Source organism: Pelodiscus sinensis, chromosome 23 (genome assembly GCF_052426305.1).
Source record: "Pelodiscus sinensis isolate ZL-2025 chromosome 23, ASM5242630v1, whole genome shotgun sequence".
In the NCBI taxonomy this organism is placed as follows: domain Eukaryota; kingdom Metazoa; phylum Chordata; order Testudines; family Trionychidae; genus Pelodiscus; species Pelodiscus sinensis.
The window spans coordinates 11,161,754-11,176,684 of NC_143074.1; the positions used below are offsets into that span (position 1 = coordinate 11,161,754).

Genomic DNA, 14,931 nt, shown 5'->3' on the forward strand with positions numbered 1-14,931 from the left:
AATGTCCTTTACAAACAGGGCCGAATCAGGCTTCCCACCAGTCTCCCTATTTACAGAGGAAGAAATTTAGCCCCCGGGAGGGGAATGAACCCCCTGTCCTGGCTCCTGCGGACCTGGATCCTGTAGCAAAGATCCAGGTGTCTTGCTTCCCTGCCCTGCACCTTTGCCACAAGGCCAGGGGTCTCCTCCCAGGGTGACGATAGGTGCTCGTCCCTCCTGCGAGAGCCTTGTGACCGGCTGCTGGGAGATCCAGGGCCAGAGATGGGCTCACCTCAGCTTCACCCTCTGGTTTTTCTTCTCAAAATCACAGGGCAGCACCACGGCAGAAGCATCATTAAAGGTGACGCTGCAGGACACCCCTGCTCAGAGTGAGTTTGCGATCTCCTTGTCGTGTCCCGTCAGGCCGGAGCTGAGCCAGGCGGTGGGGCTGGATCGGCACAGAGCCCAGCCTGCGCTCCTGCCAGCCTGGCTGTGGTGTGGGAGGGAATAGAGAGTCCCACAGTGCTTGCCCAGTGGCAGGGCAATGAAGGTGCTTCTGGCAGGGTCAGCACCTTCCCTCGGCTGGAGAATGGGAGGGGCGGGGTGAATGGACAAGAGAGAAATGGGCAGTGAGTGGGGAAAGGAGCCATCACCACTGGGACTCCATGTAACTGGGACTCCAGCATGGGATAGCAGGACCCAGGGCTAATGGGGACCCAAATGGGGGGCACTTGAATGACTGAGAGACCTTGCTAGCACATGAGATATGGACAAGGCTTCCGAACTCCATAGACCAGGCAGCCTGGACGCTGGCATCTCCAGCAAGTGAGATGCTTTCATCTTAGGGGGAGAGGAGCCAGGCTGGGCCTGAGTCCCAAAACTAGCACAGATTTATCCACACATCCCTCGGGCACTTATCGAATTCCTGTCCACTTCCTTCCTGTCATTTACCCTTGTGCTGCTTTCCCTGCTGGGGCTGTTGTGTGCCATGTGCTATTAGTCAGTCTCCAGGCAGCTGGGCCAGGCACTGACCTACAGGAAGTTGTGTGCAGGGAAGGGGCATCAGTTGTCAGTGCAGGATGACAGGCTGCAGGGGGTGGGAAGGAAAACAGTTTGATATGAGCCAGAGCCTTTGTAAACTGTCTTGGCATGATAAGAAACAGCCTGACTTGGAGAGAACTCAGCCAAGAGTCTGTTGGCAATTGGATGCAGTATCCATGACTTCCTGTCCCAAATTCTTGTGTTGCCTTCCTATGTTGCTGTTAAAAAGCAGCTGTGTTCCACCCCAGAGGTAGCTGCATTTCATTATTCCTTTAGCTAGAGTTTGTAACGTGTCCTTTGGTTGTTCTGAATGCAGGATGCCATGTGGATGTAGGAGCATATAATCCAGTTTGGCATCCGCAGTTAGTATCGACCAAGCCATTTGTATCTCCCCACCCCCCGCAATTCTGGAACTCCGCATCTGCATGTGGGAGAAGCTCTTAGGAGGATGTGGCCGGCTAGACAAATGCAGCATGGCCAAGCCTGGCCTTTGTAGCACACATGGCATGAGGTTAGAGTGTGTCTTCAAGCTCCAGCCCCGGAGCCCTAGGCTGGAGGTGACAGGCTCAGCTTTCCTGAGGCCTCCCAACCAGTAGGCAGAGCCTAGAGTGGGTGAGATTTCAGATCTGATTTCAGGGGGACCCTGGCTCTTGATTACTGAAGCGCTGGGGCTGGGGTTGCTGTGTGAGGGGAGCATGACGGGGAGCTTGCTGGGGCCTCTGGCATGGGGCAGTTGCTCCCAAAGAAGCCAAACGTGGAGGTGCCAATAGGTGATTTCTGCCCCTCCTGAGAAGCAGTTTCCTGGCTGCGCCAGCTCCTCTGGCTGAATCCTCTGAGCAGCCGCGACAGGCGTCCTGCTGCCTCGCCATGGCGGTGATTTTTGCAGTAGCGCCAGGCGCGGGAGCGTGGCCCGTCTTCCTGCCCAGCTGAATCCTTGCCAGGCAGGAATGAATCTTCAGCCCCATCCAAGAATGGATGATTTCCTGCTTTCCTCCCACCTTGGTCCCCTCTTCCTGCCTCTGTTTGCTCAGCTCCCCCAGGACGGCAGCACAACAAAGCCGGGAAAGGCTTTTGACCCAGGCGAGCCCTGACTGGAATTCGCCCCGCACATCACCCTCTCCAGCACACACGTCTCACAGCCAGGCAGCCCAGACACAGTCCTAGGGAGCAGCTGCTGCTCCTCTCGGCGCTGGAATCAGCAGCTGAGAGGAGTCCAGGAGCCATTAGGAAACCATCTGTCTGCCTGGCTGACCCAACCTCCTGAGCACAGTGGGGCTCCAGTGCACAGAAAGACCCGAGCAAGCACCATATAAACAAGCCCTAGCGAGGGTCCTGGCCAGGCGCTGCAGGCAGCGCCAGTGCGACTCACCTCCAGGCCCGTATTAAGCCTGTGCCCCGGGGTGGCCGTGGGGTGCTGTGTTGCTGAGGCAGTGGAGATGAGCGTTGACGTTCTGCCTGCCTGTGCCCATGAAAGTTCCTAAAGTGTGTCCGCCCCCGCTCCCTGCATTCAGCCTGCCGGGAAATCTTCCATGGGGGTTCCACGGCCAGACACGCCCTGTGAACCCCATGCAGACCCCCCACCAGCAGTGCAGGCCGTGTGCTGCCAAACTGCCGCCATGCCCGCACCTCGAGGCGGCTGCATTTCACTACGGCGCCCTGGAGCGAGCACAGGGGGGAATGGCCCGAGCGTGTGGTGGGTTGCAGGGCAGCGCGGCCCCAGGAGAGGGGATGAGCCGGCTGCTTGTGGAGAAACCTGCCACTGGCCAGTTCTAAAGCGTGTTTCCTGCACCCCCAGTGGCGGAAAGGGGCAGAATCAGGCTGATATCCAGGTGTTAAGGAGAAGGCCACTTAGCCCTACACTTCGCTGGTTCGTTGTGTCACCCTCTGACTGGCTAATTGCAGGTCACTGGCAGGCTTCGGTCCAGCCCTCCCTTCCCATTGCCTGGCGGGGTTGGTGCCTGGCTCTCAGACCACTGCCCAGCCTGTGAGCTGCCAGGCCGGTTGTGATAGGGGCACGGAGCCCCTGCAAACGTGGCATTCACAGGCCTTCCAGCCTGCCCGGCTCATGGCTTGGCTGTCCAGTTCTCACTTGCTTTCTCCTTGGCTCTTTCCTGAGCTAGCAGGTGCCTGCGTGGGAAGGGGGCTGCCCTGTCACAAGGACGGGAAGGCTTTACCAGGGCAGGGCGGCGCCAGGGAGCGTTAGCTCGGCCAGAGGCTTGGGGGTCTTTGCCACAGAGCAGCAGAGGGGGCAGCTGCGTGGGGAAACGTGCTGACTGCTGTCCCTGCTCTTCTCTCCTTGCCCGTGGCTGCTGGTCTCCTGCGCGGCTCCAGGCCTAGGGATCGAAGCGGTCGTGGGGATCACCTTCGCAGCGTTCCTCATCGGCACCCTCCTCACCGCGGCACTCTGGTGCATTTACACCCACACCCGTGAGTACCTGCAGCTCTGCCCTGGGCCCCCTAGTCTCTCCTCTGCCCCGGGGCCCAGTGCTGGGGCCCTGCTGCTCCGCAGGCCCGTGGGCTCTCCTGGGAGCACCCCGGGGAGCCACAGAGCCTCACCTGCGCACACTGAGCGAGGGTTGGGCGGGCCAGGCTGGTGCGTCTGTCCTGTAGCTCCGTCCCACAGTGAGCTGGGAAAGTGCTGCCAGGGGCCCATAGGCCCTTTCCGGAGGCCTCCAGCTGGGAGCCGGCAGGGTTGTTGCTGCAGCAGGGGGCCTGCTGTGTCCGAGGCTCTCACGGCCCTTTGCGCTAGTGCCCTGGTCTCCCACGCTGCTCAGGGAGCCTGGCCCCCGTTCCCAAGGCTGGCGCATGCCCAGGTCGGCCTTGCTGCGGGAAGCTTATCTGCAGAGCGCTAGATCCCGGCCAACAGAGCCATGCAGCCTGTCGCCTTCTCTCCCACAAATGGCAGGCAAGCAGGCAGGCCGCTGTAATGTCGAAAGCTCCTACTTTATAGGAATGTGCTACAGGTAGCACTTGGTATGATCGTAAGGAAGTGCTACTGTGGGAAGCAGCTGCTAGTGGCAGCACAATCCTACATGCAGCAGTGCCCAACATTTCTGTGTTGAAAACAGCTCCCTGTAGGATTGCGCTCCTGGGGGCAGTTTCTGATTTCCAGAAATAAGAAATTGCAACTGTAAGCAACTCCTACTGGAAGTATCACTTTCATCTTTGCTGAACCTTTCGGCCCCCCCAAAAGTATAAGTACCCCCTTTAAAAAAATTAGAAGTACCCCCAGTACCTACAGTTTTCAGACACACCATTTTTTTCTACCATTGCAATACATTTGTTAAACAACTTAATTGTAGCCGGGCAGAAGATGACATTTTTCGTGTAAAAAGTACAAAAATAATAAAATGCTGTAAAATTTAAAACATAAATTCGGTTTTCTCCAAATTTCAGTTGTGCTGAAGTACCCCCCAGACATACCACTGGTTGAGAAACACAGCTCTAACCAAATAACACAAGTGCACTTATAAATGCTTTTAATGAAAGTGTAAAAGGCTCTGGAAAAGTCCCCCAAAAAAGCAAATGTCATTGTTGGTCTGAACTCCAGGAATTTGCTAGACCTGAATCAACCTTAGGCTACGTCTACACTGTGCATTGCACCGCAGCTCATTTGCATACCTAATGAGCCGTCATTTTTGCGGAAGGGGTTTTTGCACAAGAAGGAGCTGTCTACAGTACTCTTTTCACAAAAAAACCCTCTTGTGCAGGAGCCGTTCTGCTGCTTATTTTCAGGCAGAATGGCTTCTGCACAAGAGGCATTTTTTGTGCAAGAAGGAATAGTGTAAACAGCTCCTTGCACAAAACCCCTTTCCACAAAATGAAGGCTCATTGTGTATGCAAATGAAGCATGCACCTCATTTGCATATCTTCTTGCACAACAATGCACAGTATAGACGAAGCTTTAGGGTTTGAGAGGGTAGCAGTTTGTTATACTGCAGACTAAGTAATTGTTCCGTATAGGAATGTCCTACCTCCACTCAGACTTTCTCACTGGTCCTGTAAGAAAGTGACACTTACAGTATTTTCTTACAGGAGCAGTTTCTTCTGCCCTCTTTAAATCCATTTTTAAAATTTTGGTGTTCTCCCACCTTACACTCCTTATAACATTGCTCTCCGACCTTTTTCACTGCAAGATCGCTTTTCCAATGTAAGTGCAACATAAGATGTTCCTCAAACCGAAATACCCATGCTCCACTTCATTCCAGCCCCTCTTTGAGGCCCTGCCATTCCTCTGCCCCTTCTTTGAGGCCTCACCATGCTCACTGCAACCCTCTTCTTCCCCCAACCTCAATCACTTGCAGCAGGCCAGGCTAGGGGTTTGGGACGAAGGCCCTGTGCTTGTGCCGATGGGTTTGGAGTGTAAGCGGGGCTCTGGCCTTAGCCCAGGGTGGGAAAATGGGGTCCAGGAGGGTCTTCAGGTTGCAAGTTCTGGCACTGAGTTTGGGTGCAGGGGGACTCATATCTGTGGGTTCAGGGCTGGGACAGGGGTTCAGGAAGCAGGCTCTGTCTGGGCACCGTTTAACTGTGATGGCTTCTGGTGTGTCACCAGTGAGGTTAGGGCAGGCTTATTTTGGCCCAGGCCCTGCACCACTCCTGAAAGCCACTGGCATGATGCCATTTGGTGCCCCTCCTCTACAAGCACTGAGCCCACAGCTTCTACTCCCCATTATTGATCAATGGAAGCTGCAGGAGAGGTGTCTGCAGCAAGAACAGTGTATGGAGACCCCTAGCAGTGATTTTCTCTGGAGCCACAGGGACATGCCAGCCACTTCCAGGAGCAGCTGTTACCATAGAGTGCCAGAGAGTGTCATTCCTAAGCTCCCTCCAGCCCCTTCTCCCTGTGTGGTGACAGGGTACAGGAGTGTGGTGAGGAGGGACACCCTGACATCAGCACCCCCTTCTTGTACCTCCCACATTTTGTACAGCAAGCCGGGGGGCAGCTCCAAGGCAGAGTTCAGGAGCAGCAGGACAAAACAGGCTGGTCATAGAATCACAGAGCTGGAAGAGACCTCAGGAGTCATCAAGTCCAGCCCCCTGCCCATGGCAGGACCAATCCCAACTGAATCAACCCAGCCAGGGATTTGTCAAGCTGAGACTTAAAAACGTCTAAGGCTGGAGATTCCTCCACCTGCCTAGGGAACCCATCCCAGTGCTTCCCCCCCTACTAGTGAAATAGTTTTTCCTAAAGTCCAACCTAGACCTCTCCCACCTGCTCCAGTGATGTGTAGAAGAGGGGGCAAGAAACCTTGAAGCCACTCCACCATGTGGCTAGTGCACCAGTGCCAAGTTGCCTTGTTATAGGGGAAAGGAGGGAGTCCAAAGCATTACAGACTACAGGCAGTTGTTTCTGGAGCCCTGCCTTACAGGGTCCTCATACCTCAATTGCCATGTTCAGTATTTAAAACCATAGTTACAGGACTTTTTCCTAAAATTGGCCTGATACTTAAAGACCTGGGTGTAGGTAGACGAGGGGTCACTAGCATCAGGAGCAGGGATTTGCCATCAGGAAGTGCTTCCATGCTTTTTGTGTCAATGATTCCATCGCAGTCCTGCTGTAGGACTGTCTGTTCTCCAGTCGATATATGAATGGAGCGATGAGCAAGGGGACAGGGGTGCTGTCAGGCTGGTTTAGATGCGTCTGGCATCCACCACAACTGTCTGATGAGCCACGTGGTTCAAGCAGAGACTAGTGGGAGGCCAATGTGATGCTTTTTTATTAGGCTTCCAGGCTGGATATTATGGCCCCCAGAAAGCAGTACTAGAGCACTAATATGCAGACCTATTTATTTTGGGTCTGCACATCCTAAACTCAATACTCCGGTCATCTGAAGAAGTGGGCTGTGCTCACGAAAGCTCATGATCCCATCTATATGTTTTGTTAGTCTATAACGAGCTACCAGACCATTTTTGCTTTTTACGTTTAAATTATATTACAGCGAAACCTTTGTTATCCAGCACTCTGTTAACCAGAAAACTTTGTTAATCAGCATTTTCCCCAGCCACAATACTGTCACATCTTCAGGTGCACAAGCCTGGCTTAGGTTACCATGATTAGCTTATCAATTTATTATTTAAGAGTACTAATAATTTTTAACTCGAATAGAAATGTGAGACCAACTGCCTCACACTACAAAATTACCAATATTAAAAACCTGAGTTTTACTATTATTGTCCATTGTTTTTTCCTAGCTTGATGGGACCCTCAGATAACTGGAATTTTTAGATAACCGGAATGCCCTAATCCCTGATCATACCAGATAACACAGGTTTTACTGTAGATAGTTTCAAAACTACAAAGGAACAAGATGTCTTCTTAAGGTCACTAGTAGATGGACTCTTGTATGGCATTCAGAAGTGTTTTGGTGAAATATTTGAGAACCCGGAGCTAATAGTTCTTGATGCCAAATGTTAGGACCACTTAGAACAAACATGAAACTGGGATTAGAAAAGATAAAGAGACTGTGTCATTTTAGACCAATGAAACTGCAAAGAATCTTGATGGGTATTTGGCCTCTTCAGGAGGGACCATGGATCTGCTGCAGTCTTTTCCTAGATTTAGGGAGCTGTGCATCAGGGCCAACAGACCTCTGCCTACATCAGCTGCCTGTGAGAGATTCTTCTGTGGTGATGGACTCATATTTTTTCATAGAAGAGCAAGGATTGACTATGATAATTAGAAAGAAAATGCTCCTACTGTTGAACAAACATTTTGGAAATTAATCATTACAATGGAAAAATGCTAAAAATGCGCACACTGAATGTGGACAAAATAAATACATTTCTATAATCTGACATTTAATTTGGTCACTCTTCATCTTTATAAATGAAGGCAGTGACTATAATTAAATTCCATCATTGAAAAATGTATAGTATATGTGTATACATAATATATAGAGAGTTATATTATAAGTGTTTATATATTTTGTGTGTGTGTGTGTGTGTGTGTGTGAGTGTGAGTGTGAGAGAGAGAAATAATGGTTACCAGCAAAAACTTGGGTTGTTAAGCATAGGTTTCCATAAGAGAACTAATTTTTACTTTTGCATACCTAAATACAATTCCTTCAGGGGATAGCCAAGTTAGTCTTTTGTTGTTTTTTTAAGTACAATTAAGATGTGATACTTTTGTGCTTTTACTCAAGGGCCGTGTCAGCATTGGCATGCTGTCTGTCTACACTGGTGGGGAGTTCTTGCGCAAGAACACTGACATTCTAATGTGTGAAATCAGTACTTCTTGCGCAAGAACTATGATGCTCCCACTCAGGAATAAGCCCGCTTGCGCAACTGTTCTTGCACAAGAGGCCAGTGTAGACAGGCAACATCAATTTCTTGCGCAAGAAAGCCCGATGGCTAAAATGGCCATTGGAGCTTTCTTGCGCAAGAGAGCGTCTACACTGGCACGGATGCTCTTGCGCAAAAGCACATCTCTTGTGCAAAGGCACATGCCAGTGTAGACGCTCTCTTGCGCAAATACTTTAACGCAAGAACTCTTGCATTAAAGAGTATTTGCGCAAGATCATGCCAATGTAGACATAGCCAAGTAGTTTTAAAGAAGGTTACTTTGGCTTTTACTTACTTACATTTGTTTCAGAGTAGCAGTACTTTGACTTAAGTATCTTTTCCTCCAACACTGTGCATTGCACAGAGTAATTACAGTACAAAGACATTACATTTGCAAGGAGCGAAATAATGAAAATGGGTTGCAGAGATGGGAGAGCAATTCAGTGAGTCCCAGGAATAAGAAGACAAACGTGAGAAATGTTATGAAACTTCATGTCCTGTCTTTAGCCCCCTTTTCATTTTGAACCTTCTTTCAAATGCAATAAGAAAAAACATATAGATAGAGAGGGCAGGGCAAAGTGCAGGGGCGTCTGCAGCACTACTGAACATGCTCAGTGCTTGGATTGCCAGGTATCCCGTATTCTACCGGACAGTCCGGTTTTTGGGACCTCTGTCCGGTAAAACGATTCAGAAAATACCAGACATGAGCAATGTCCGGTATTTTCTGTTTTTCCAGCTGGGCACCCAACGGAAGCCTGGCGGGGGCAGGGGTAGGGGGAGTGGCTGGGAGGCGGGGCGCGATCGGCACTGGGAGCCTTCGGTTGCGTCAGAGGAGAAGGGGAAGCCCTGTCCCTATCCCTGGTCAAGCGCCCGGTGGAATTGCAGCCGGACTCGCTTCGCTGGGACCCTGCACGGGATGGGAACACCCTGGGATCTGCATGTACCCAGGTCAGTCCCGCTCCCTGCCAGCCGATTTGCTCCCCTCCTCCTCTCAATCTCCCCTGGCCAGCCCTGCTGCACCCAACCCCCACCAGCTCTGCTTCCTGCCGGCCAAGGTTCCTTCTCCCAATCTTCCCCAGCCAGCCCCACTACACCACCCACCAGCCCTGCTTCCAGTGGCCAGTTCTCCCCTCCTCCTCCTGATCTCCCCCGGCCAGCCCTGCTCCGTCTGCCCTCCCCCCCCCACCGACCAGCTCTGCTTCCCGCCGGCCGTCCCCCCTCATATCCCCTGGCCAGCCCCGTGCCACTCAACCCCCCTCCCACCAGCCCCATTCCCGCTGGCTGCCCCGCCTGCCAGCTCTGCTTCTTGGTCCCCCCCCCCTTCCTCCTGGCCAGCCCTGCTCCCCTCCCAGCCAGTCCCCCCAAAGAGTGTCCAGTATTTTTTTAATACTATCTGGTAACCCTGCTCAGTGCCTCTGAGGTGAATAAATGATTAAAATATGCTTAAGCAAATAAAAAAGCCCCCTTGCCACAGCCACTCTGACTTGTGCTTTGTTCCCACTGGGGGAGGGGGGTGTTTTTACCCCTCTGTCCTGCCTGTGCTGGGGCTTTGCCCTCTGTGTTGTGGAGTTTAGCTTGGGCCCCTGCCCCCGCCAGAGCTGAGTTTGCCCAGAATGGATCCTAACTCGGCCTGCATCTGTCTGCCTTACCCCTTGCCAAGTCGAGGTTAGGTCATCTCCTCTGTTGAGCCACTTTTCTCCCTTTTTAAACACTTACCGCTAGTGCTGGCAGAGAGAAGGGCAATGGCTGCAAGAGAACTGCTGAGCATGCTCAGTGCTCAGGAAGTAGCACAATCTCTCACGTAGGAGCTTTCTACATTTCACGGCCCCGCGGGGACCAGCCCATCGGCTTATCCACAGCCACTTCCGTCTTTCCCCTCCAGAGTCACAGGGACAGCGGCTTATCTCAGGGCTGAGCGCCATGACTGGGCAGGGGCAGGATGCGCCACCATGTGCTCTCTGTTCCCTGTCAGCACCTGGCAAGCTGTGAGCAGCCTGGGAAAGGACCCGCCTGACTAACGCTTTCCATTCTCTCCGATGCGGAACATGCTCCAGGCCCCATGGCCAAAATGCAGCCGGTCTCCAGCACCACCCCAGCCTCGGAGAGCAGCAGCACCAACCACAGCATCGGCAGCACCCAGAGCACCCCCTGCTCCACCAGCAGCACGGCCTAGGCAGCAGGCCCCCGTCCCTTGGGCTGAGGGGCTGCCTGGGAGCTCCCACCATGGACCTCAGCAGAGCTGCAGGCTGCTCAGCTCCTGGACCCAGGGACAGCGGTGGGGGGGCAGAGCAGGGCCCCGCCCATCTCGTTTGCTCCGCTGGACAGGCAGAGCTGGGAGGAGACGCCACACCAGCACTTTGAATGCCCCCCCCTCGCGGGGCAGGCGCACCTGCCTGCCACCCCCTCACCACAGAAGGGACCAGCAGTCGGGGGGACCGTGGGCCACGCCATCCAGCGTGTGGGGGCCCCGGGAGCCTTTCGCTGCTCGGCCACACGCCAGCTCCTACTACGGTTCTGTGGCAGCCTGAGCGGGGCTGGAAACATCTGTCCACCCCTACGGCAGATGGCCCTGCTGGATCCCCACTGGCCGACCCCTATGCAGGAGAGGGGCCAAAGCCCAACTGGGCGCCAGGACTGAATGCCCCTCACCGGGGTCCCCTGCTCAGAGGGTGGGCCTGGTATGTGCTGCTGCCTGCCCGCGCTGGCCCATGCCCAGAGTAGAGGAGAAAGGCCCCCAGTCCCTCCTGCCCCAGAAATACCTTCCTGCCCCACGCCACCCCCTGCTGGCCCATGGCTACAGCCCACGAACGGTGCAGCGCTCATGCCAACCTGACCCGGTCCCTCCCCCAGGGCTCAGGCTCCAGAGCCAGCTCATATGGCCAGTGCACGGGCACGCATCCCCACTCAGCCCACGTTTTCTGGCAAGGCACCGCCGGGCTCCCAGGGACGCAGGGGAAGCCGAGACCAGCAAGGCACTGGTGGAGCCGGGGTGCTCAGCAGCTGTGCGAGGCAGTGCGCCGGGGCATGGAGCGGGGCCAGCGGGATTCCTTGAACCCTAGGCCCCTTCCTGGCCAGGAAACCAAACCTCCCCATGTGGGCAGGCAGTGGGGGAATGATCTCACACCCCCTCCCCCACCAGCAGAGAAGCTCGGCAACCACCCGCCGGGCTGGGATTCAGCTCCCGCATGACAGGTTCCTGCCTGCACCCCAGAGCCCAGCAGCGGTGGCACCAGGGGCAGTTACTAGGGTAAGGTGCCAGCTATGTCCCTTTGTGTAAAATGACCCAGGTGGGGGGAGAGGCGGGGCACTGGGGACCAAGCTGCCCTCAGCCTGGGGGGGGGGGGCTGTGCCAGACACAGGGCAGTGCCGCAGGAACACAGGGCCTGGGGGTAAAGCCGCAGGGAGAGCATTTGCTAACAGGGGAGCTGGGGTCACTGACTCCATCCCTCACTAACCTCAGCCAGCAGGAAAGACCCATTCTGGCTGCACCCTGGCCTATTTCAGCTCCCCTCCCCCATTGACTGCCCTGCCCTGGGGGCCTGAATGTAATTAAAGCCACATGACACCCCCACCCTCCCCCAAGCCACAGCATAGTAGGCTGGGAGGCACAGGCTCAGCCCAGAGCCTGGCTCCACAGTAGACACTGGCAGTCTCCAAAGTAGGCAACTGGCTCCTGCCAGCTGGGCCTGGCGCTGGGCTGTAAATATCTGTCCTGCCCCCTGGTAACCAATGTTCCCTCTAATTTTTTCCACCCATGTGCAGAATAAATGTTCTGTGCACCGAGGCATGTGCGGATGTGCACCCCCAGGAGAAACACTTGCTGCTGCTGGTGGGAGCTGGGGGCGTGCGCTGCTCAGCTGGGCAGCCTCCCACACACTCAGCTTCTAGGAACACAGCCTGGAACGGCCATCGTGCATAAATATAATTAGTCCTGGGTTGGATGGAGCCTGCGGCAGGAGTCCTGGCCCCAGTCCGCCCCCTCCAGCGCTGGGAAGGGCCCTGAAGAAAGGCACCAAGTAGCTCTTGCCCCTTTCCCTTGTTTCTCCCAGCCGGGCCCAGCCCCAAACCAGCTGCAAGGGGCCGGGAAAGGTGCTGCCTGTTGGCCTGGTGCTGCATCTGGGTTTCCTTTGCATCCTGCACGGGCAGCTCTGCAAGCAGCCGCCAGCCCTGCCACAAGGGGCAGATGGAGCCAGCAGCTCCCCCAGCCCTGGGGAGTCAAAGATCCCAGCCTGTGGGCGAGGCACTGGAAGGGAAGCGCCACACAAGCTACTCCAGAGGGACGGGGGAAGGGCTGAGTCAAAGCCAGTTCTTGCTTTGAGCCCCAGGCAGGCTCCTGCAGGCCTGGGGTTGGCCCTGCTCCCTGCCCCAACCCAAGCTGAGCAAACTCACCTGGAGCCATCCCGAGCTGAGCAGCCCTGGACCCACCATGGCCAAAGCCAGCCCTGGCCCAGTTCCTACACTGAGCTGCCACTTGCACTGCCCTTGCTGAGTGCAGGGACAGCAACGCGCCTGCAAAGGCAAGCAGGAGGCAAAGCAAAGCAGCTCCCTGTGCCAGTGCAGGCGTGTGCCTGCTTTCCAGCGGGCCCACAGCTCGCCCTGCTGCATGGAAGGGCTCAGCTGGGCTGGTCACAGCGAGCCTAGACTAAGTCCCCTGACTGCCAGCGCCTGGCCAGTGTTCCCCCGCCTCCCGCACTGCAGTTGGTGAGTCCAGCCCTGCTGCCCCCCAGCAGGCCCAGGGGAAGGGAAGCCACGTGGGCTGCGTCTAGACTGGCATGATTTTCCAGAAATGCTTTTAATGGAAAAGTTTTCCATTAAAAGCATTTTCAGAACAGAGCGTCTAGATTGGCACGGATGCTTTTCCACAAAAACACTTTTTGCGGAAAAGCGTCCATGGCCAATCTAGACGCGCTTTTCCACAAAAAAGCCCTGATCGCCATTTTCGCGATCGGGGCTTTTTTGCGGAAAACAAATCTGAGCTGTCTACACTGGGACTTTTGCCTGAATGGGAGCAGAATAGTATTTCCGCAAGCACTGATTTCTTACAGTAGGAAGTCAGTGCTTTTGCAGAAATTCAAGCGGCCAGTGTAGACAGCTGGCAAGTTTTTCTGGAAAAGCGGCTGATTTTCCGGAAAAATTGGCCAGTCTAGACACAGCCATGGAGTTGGTTGGAAAAGCCATGGAGTTGGTTGGGAAAAGTTCAGACAACGGCAACAAAAATGATGAGGGGTTTGGAATGGCTGCAGTCTGAAGAGAAATAAAATAGGACTTTTCAGCTTAGAAAAGAGAAGAGTAAGGGGGCAGGATGACACAGAGGTCTATAAAATCATGACTGGTGTGGAGAAAGGAAGTAAGGAAAAATGATTTACTTGTTCTCATAACACAAGAACTAGGGATCACCAAGTGAAATCAATAGCTAGCTAACAAAAGGAAGTATATCGGCACACAGGTGTGTTAACCTGTGGGACTCCTTGCCAGAGGATGTGTGTAGACCAGGACTTTAACAAGGTTCAAAAAAAACCTAGATAAATTCATTGGATGATCTATTAATGGCTATTAGCTGGAGTGGGTAGGAATGGTGTCCCTAGCCTCTGTTCATCAGATGCTGGGAATGGGTGATGAGAGGGATCACTTGACAAGTCCCTGTTCTGTTCACTCCCTCTGGAGCACCTGCCATTGGTCACTAGTGGTAGATAGGATTCTGGGCTGGATAGACCCTGATCTGACTGAGTGTGGCTGTTCTTATGGAGCCAGAGCTGCACACAACTTGGCTAAGGCCTGCAGGAAACACCTGTGCACAGCTGGCCCTCTGCTGGACAAACACCCCAGGAACATGGAACAAGACCCAGCCACGATTTATTAATAGCCAAAGCCCACCGTGCTCTCAGCAGCAGCTTCCCCTGCATGACTCCAGCCAAGCACCCCAGCCCATGGTCCCAGTGCCCATAGTGAACACAGGGAGACGGCAGCTCCACAGCCAACAGCTTCTTTCGCCCCAGGGTCCTCTCGCTCCCTAACTGTTCTAGTTGCATCATTTCCCTCCATGCCCGCCCCGGTCTGGCCCCTACCCCCCACGTGGCCCTTGCAGCACACGCCAGTCTGCAGAGCAGCCAGCAGCCTCCAGGGGGAAGCTCCTCCAACACGGATCATGGAAACTGCGCCCACTGAGCAAGTAGAGCAGGAGGGGGGGTAGCCAACAGGTGAAATTTCACTGCCAAACATCCAGGCTTGTCCACCTGTAGGGTGCATGCCAGGCCCTGCTGTCTTGGGCAAGCTAGGTGGGGCCCACCCTGGAAAGAGAAGAGCAACCAGTAAGAACGCTCCTTTCAGGAAAGCCCCGTGGCCCAGTGGGGTAATTTTCCCCACCCAGGGCTATGGCAGTAGGCAAGGCAACAACAGAGCTCCTGGCCTTCCCCCGCCAGGCCCCGAGCCACTACGAGCACGTGGTCTATTTGCAGCAGGTGGCCAGTGGAGCGGACGCGGCCCAGCAGCACCACTGTGTCACTTTCAAACTCTAGTCGCCTAGAAAGAAATCTGGAAATTTAATCCACTTGTTTTTAAGTTACAGAAGTTTTAATAAAAACCTCTTCTGAGTTAAATACGAGAGACTCGGTAACATCTCGCCTCGGAGCA

The 14,931-nt window shown here is 54.4% G+C and overlaps 1 protein-coding gene across 5 annotated transcripts in view; it reads left to right on the forward strand.

The window, feature by feature from the left end:
* Window positions 1–14,897, forward strand: part of ENG (endoglin) — a 76,097-nt gene extending 61,200 nt beyond the window's left edge. Inside the window, exons 13-15 of one of the 5 annotated variants that reach the window (XM_006119000.5) lie at window positions 311–368; window positions 3,352–3,447; window positions 7,543–9,482. In XM_006119000.5, coding sequence (XP_006119062.3) covers window positions 311–368; window positions 3,352–3,447; window positions 7,543–7,700 — 312 coding nt within the window. In that variant the 3' untranslated portion in view covers window positions 7,701–9,482. Of the gene's footprint in view, window positions 1–310; window positions 369–3,351; window positions 3,448–7,212; window positions 7,507–7,542; window positions 9,483–10,183 lie in introns of those variants that run through there. The other 4 variants (XM_075905244.2, XM_006118998.5, XM_014571490.4 and 1 more) reach the window with 4 other exon arrangements.
* The last annotated feature ends 34 nt before the right edge of the window (window positions 14,898–14,931 follow it).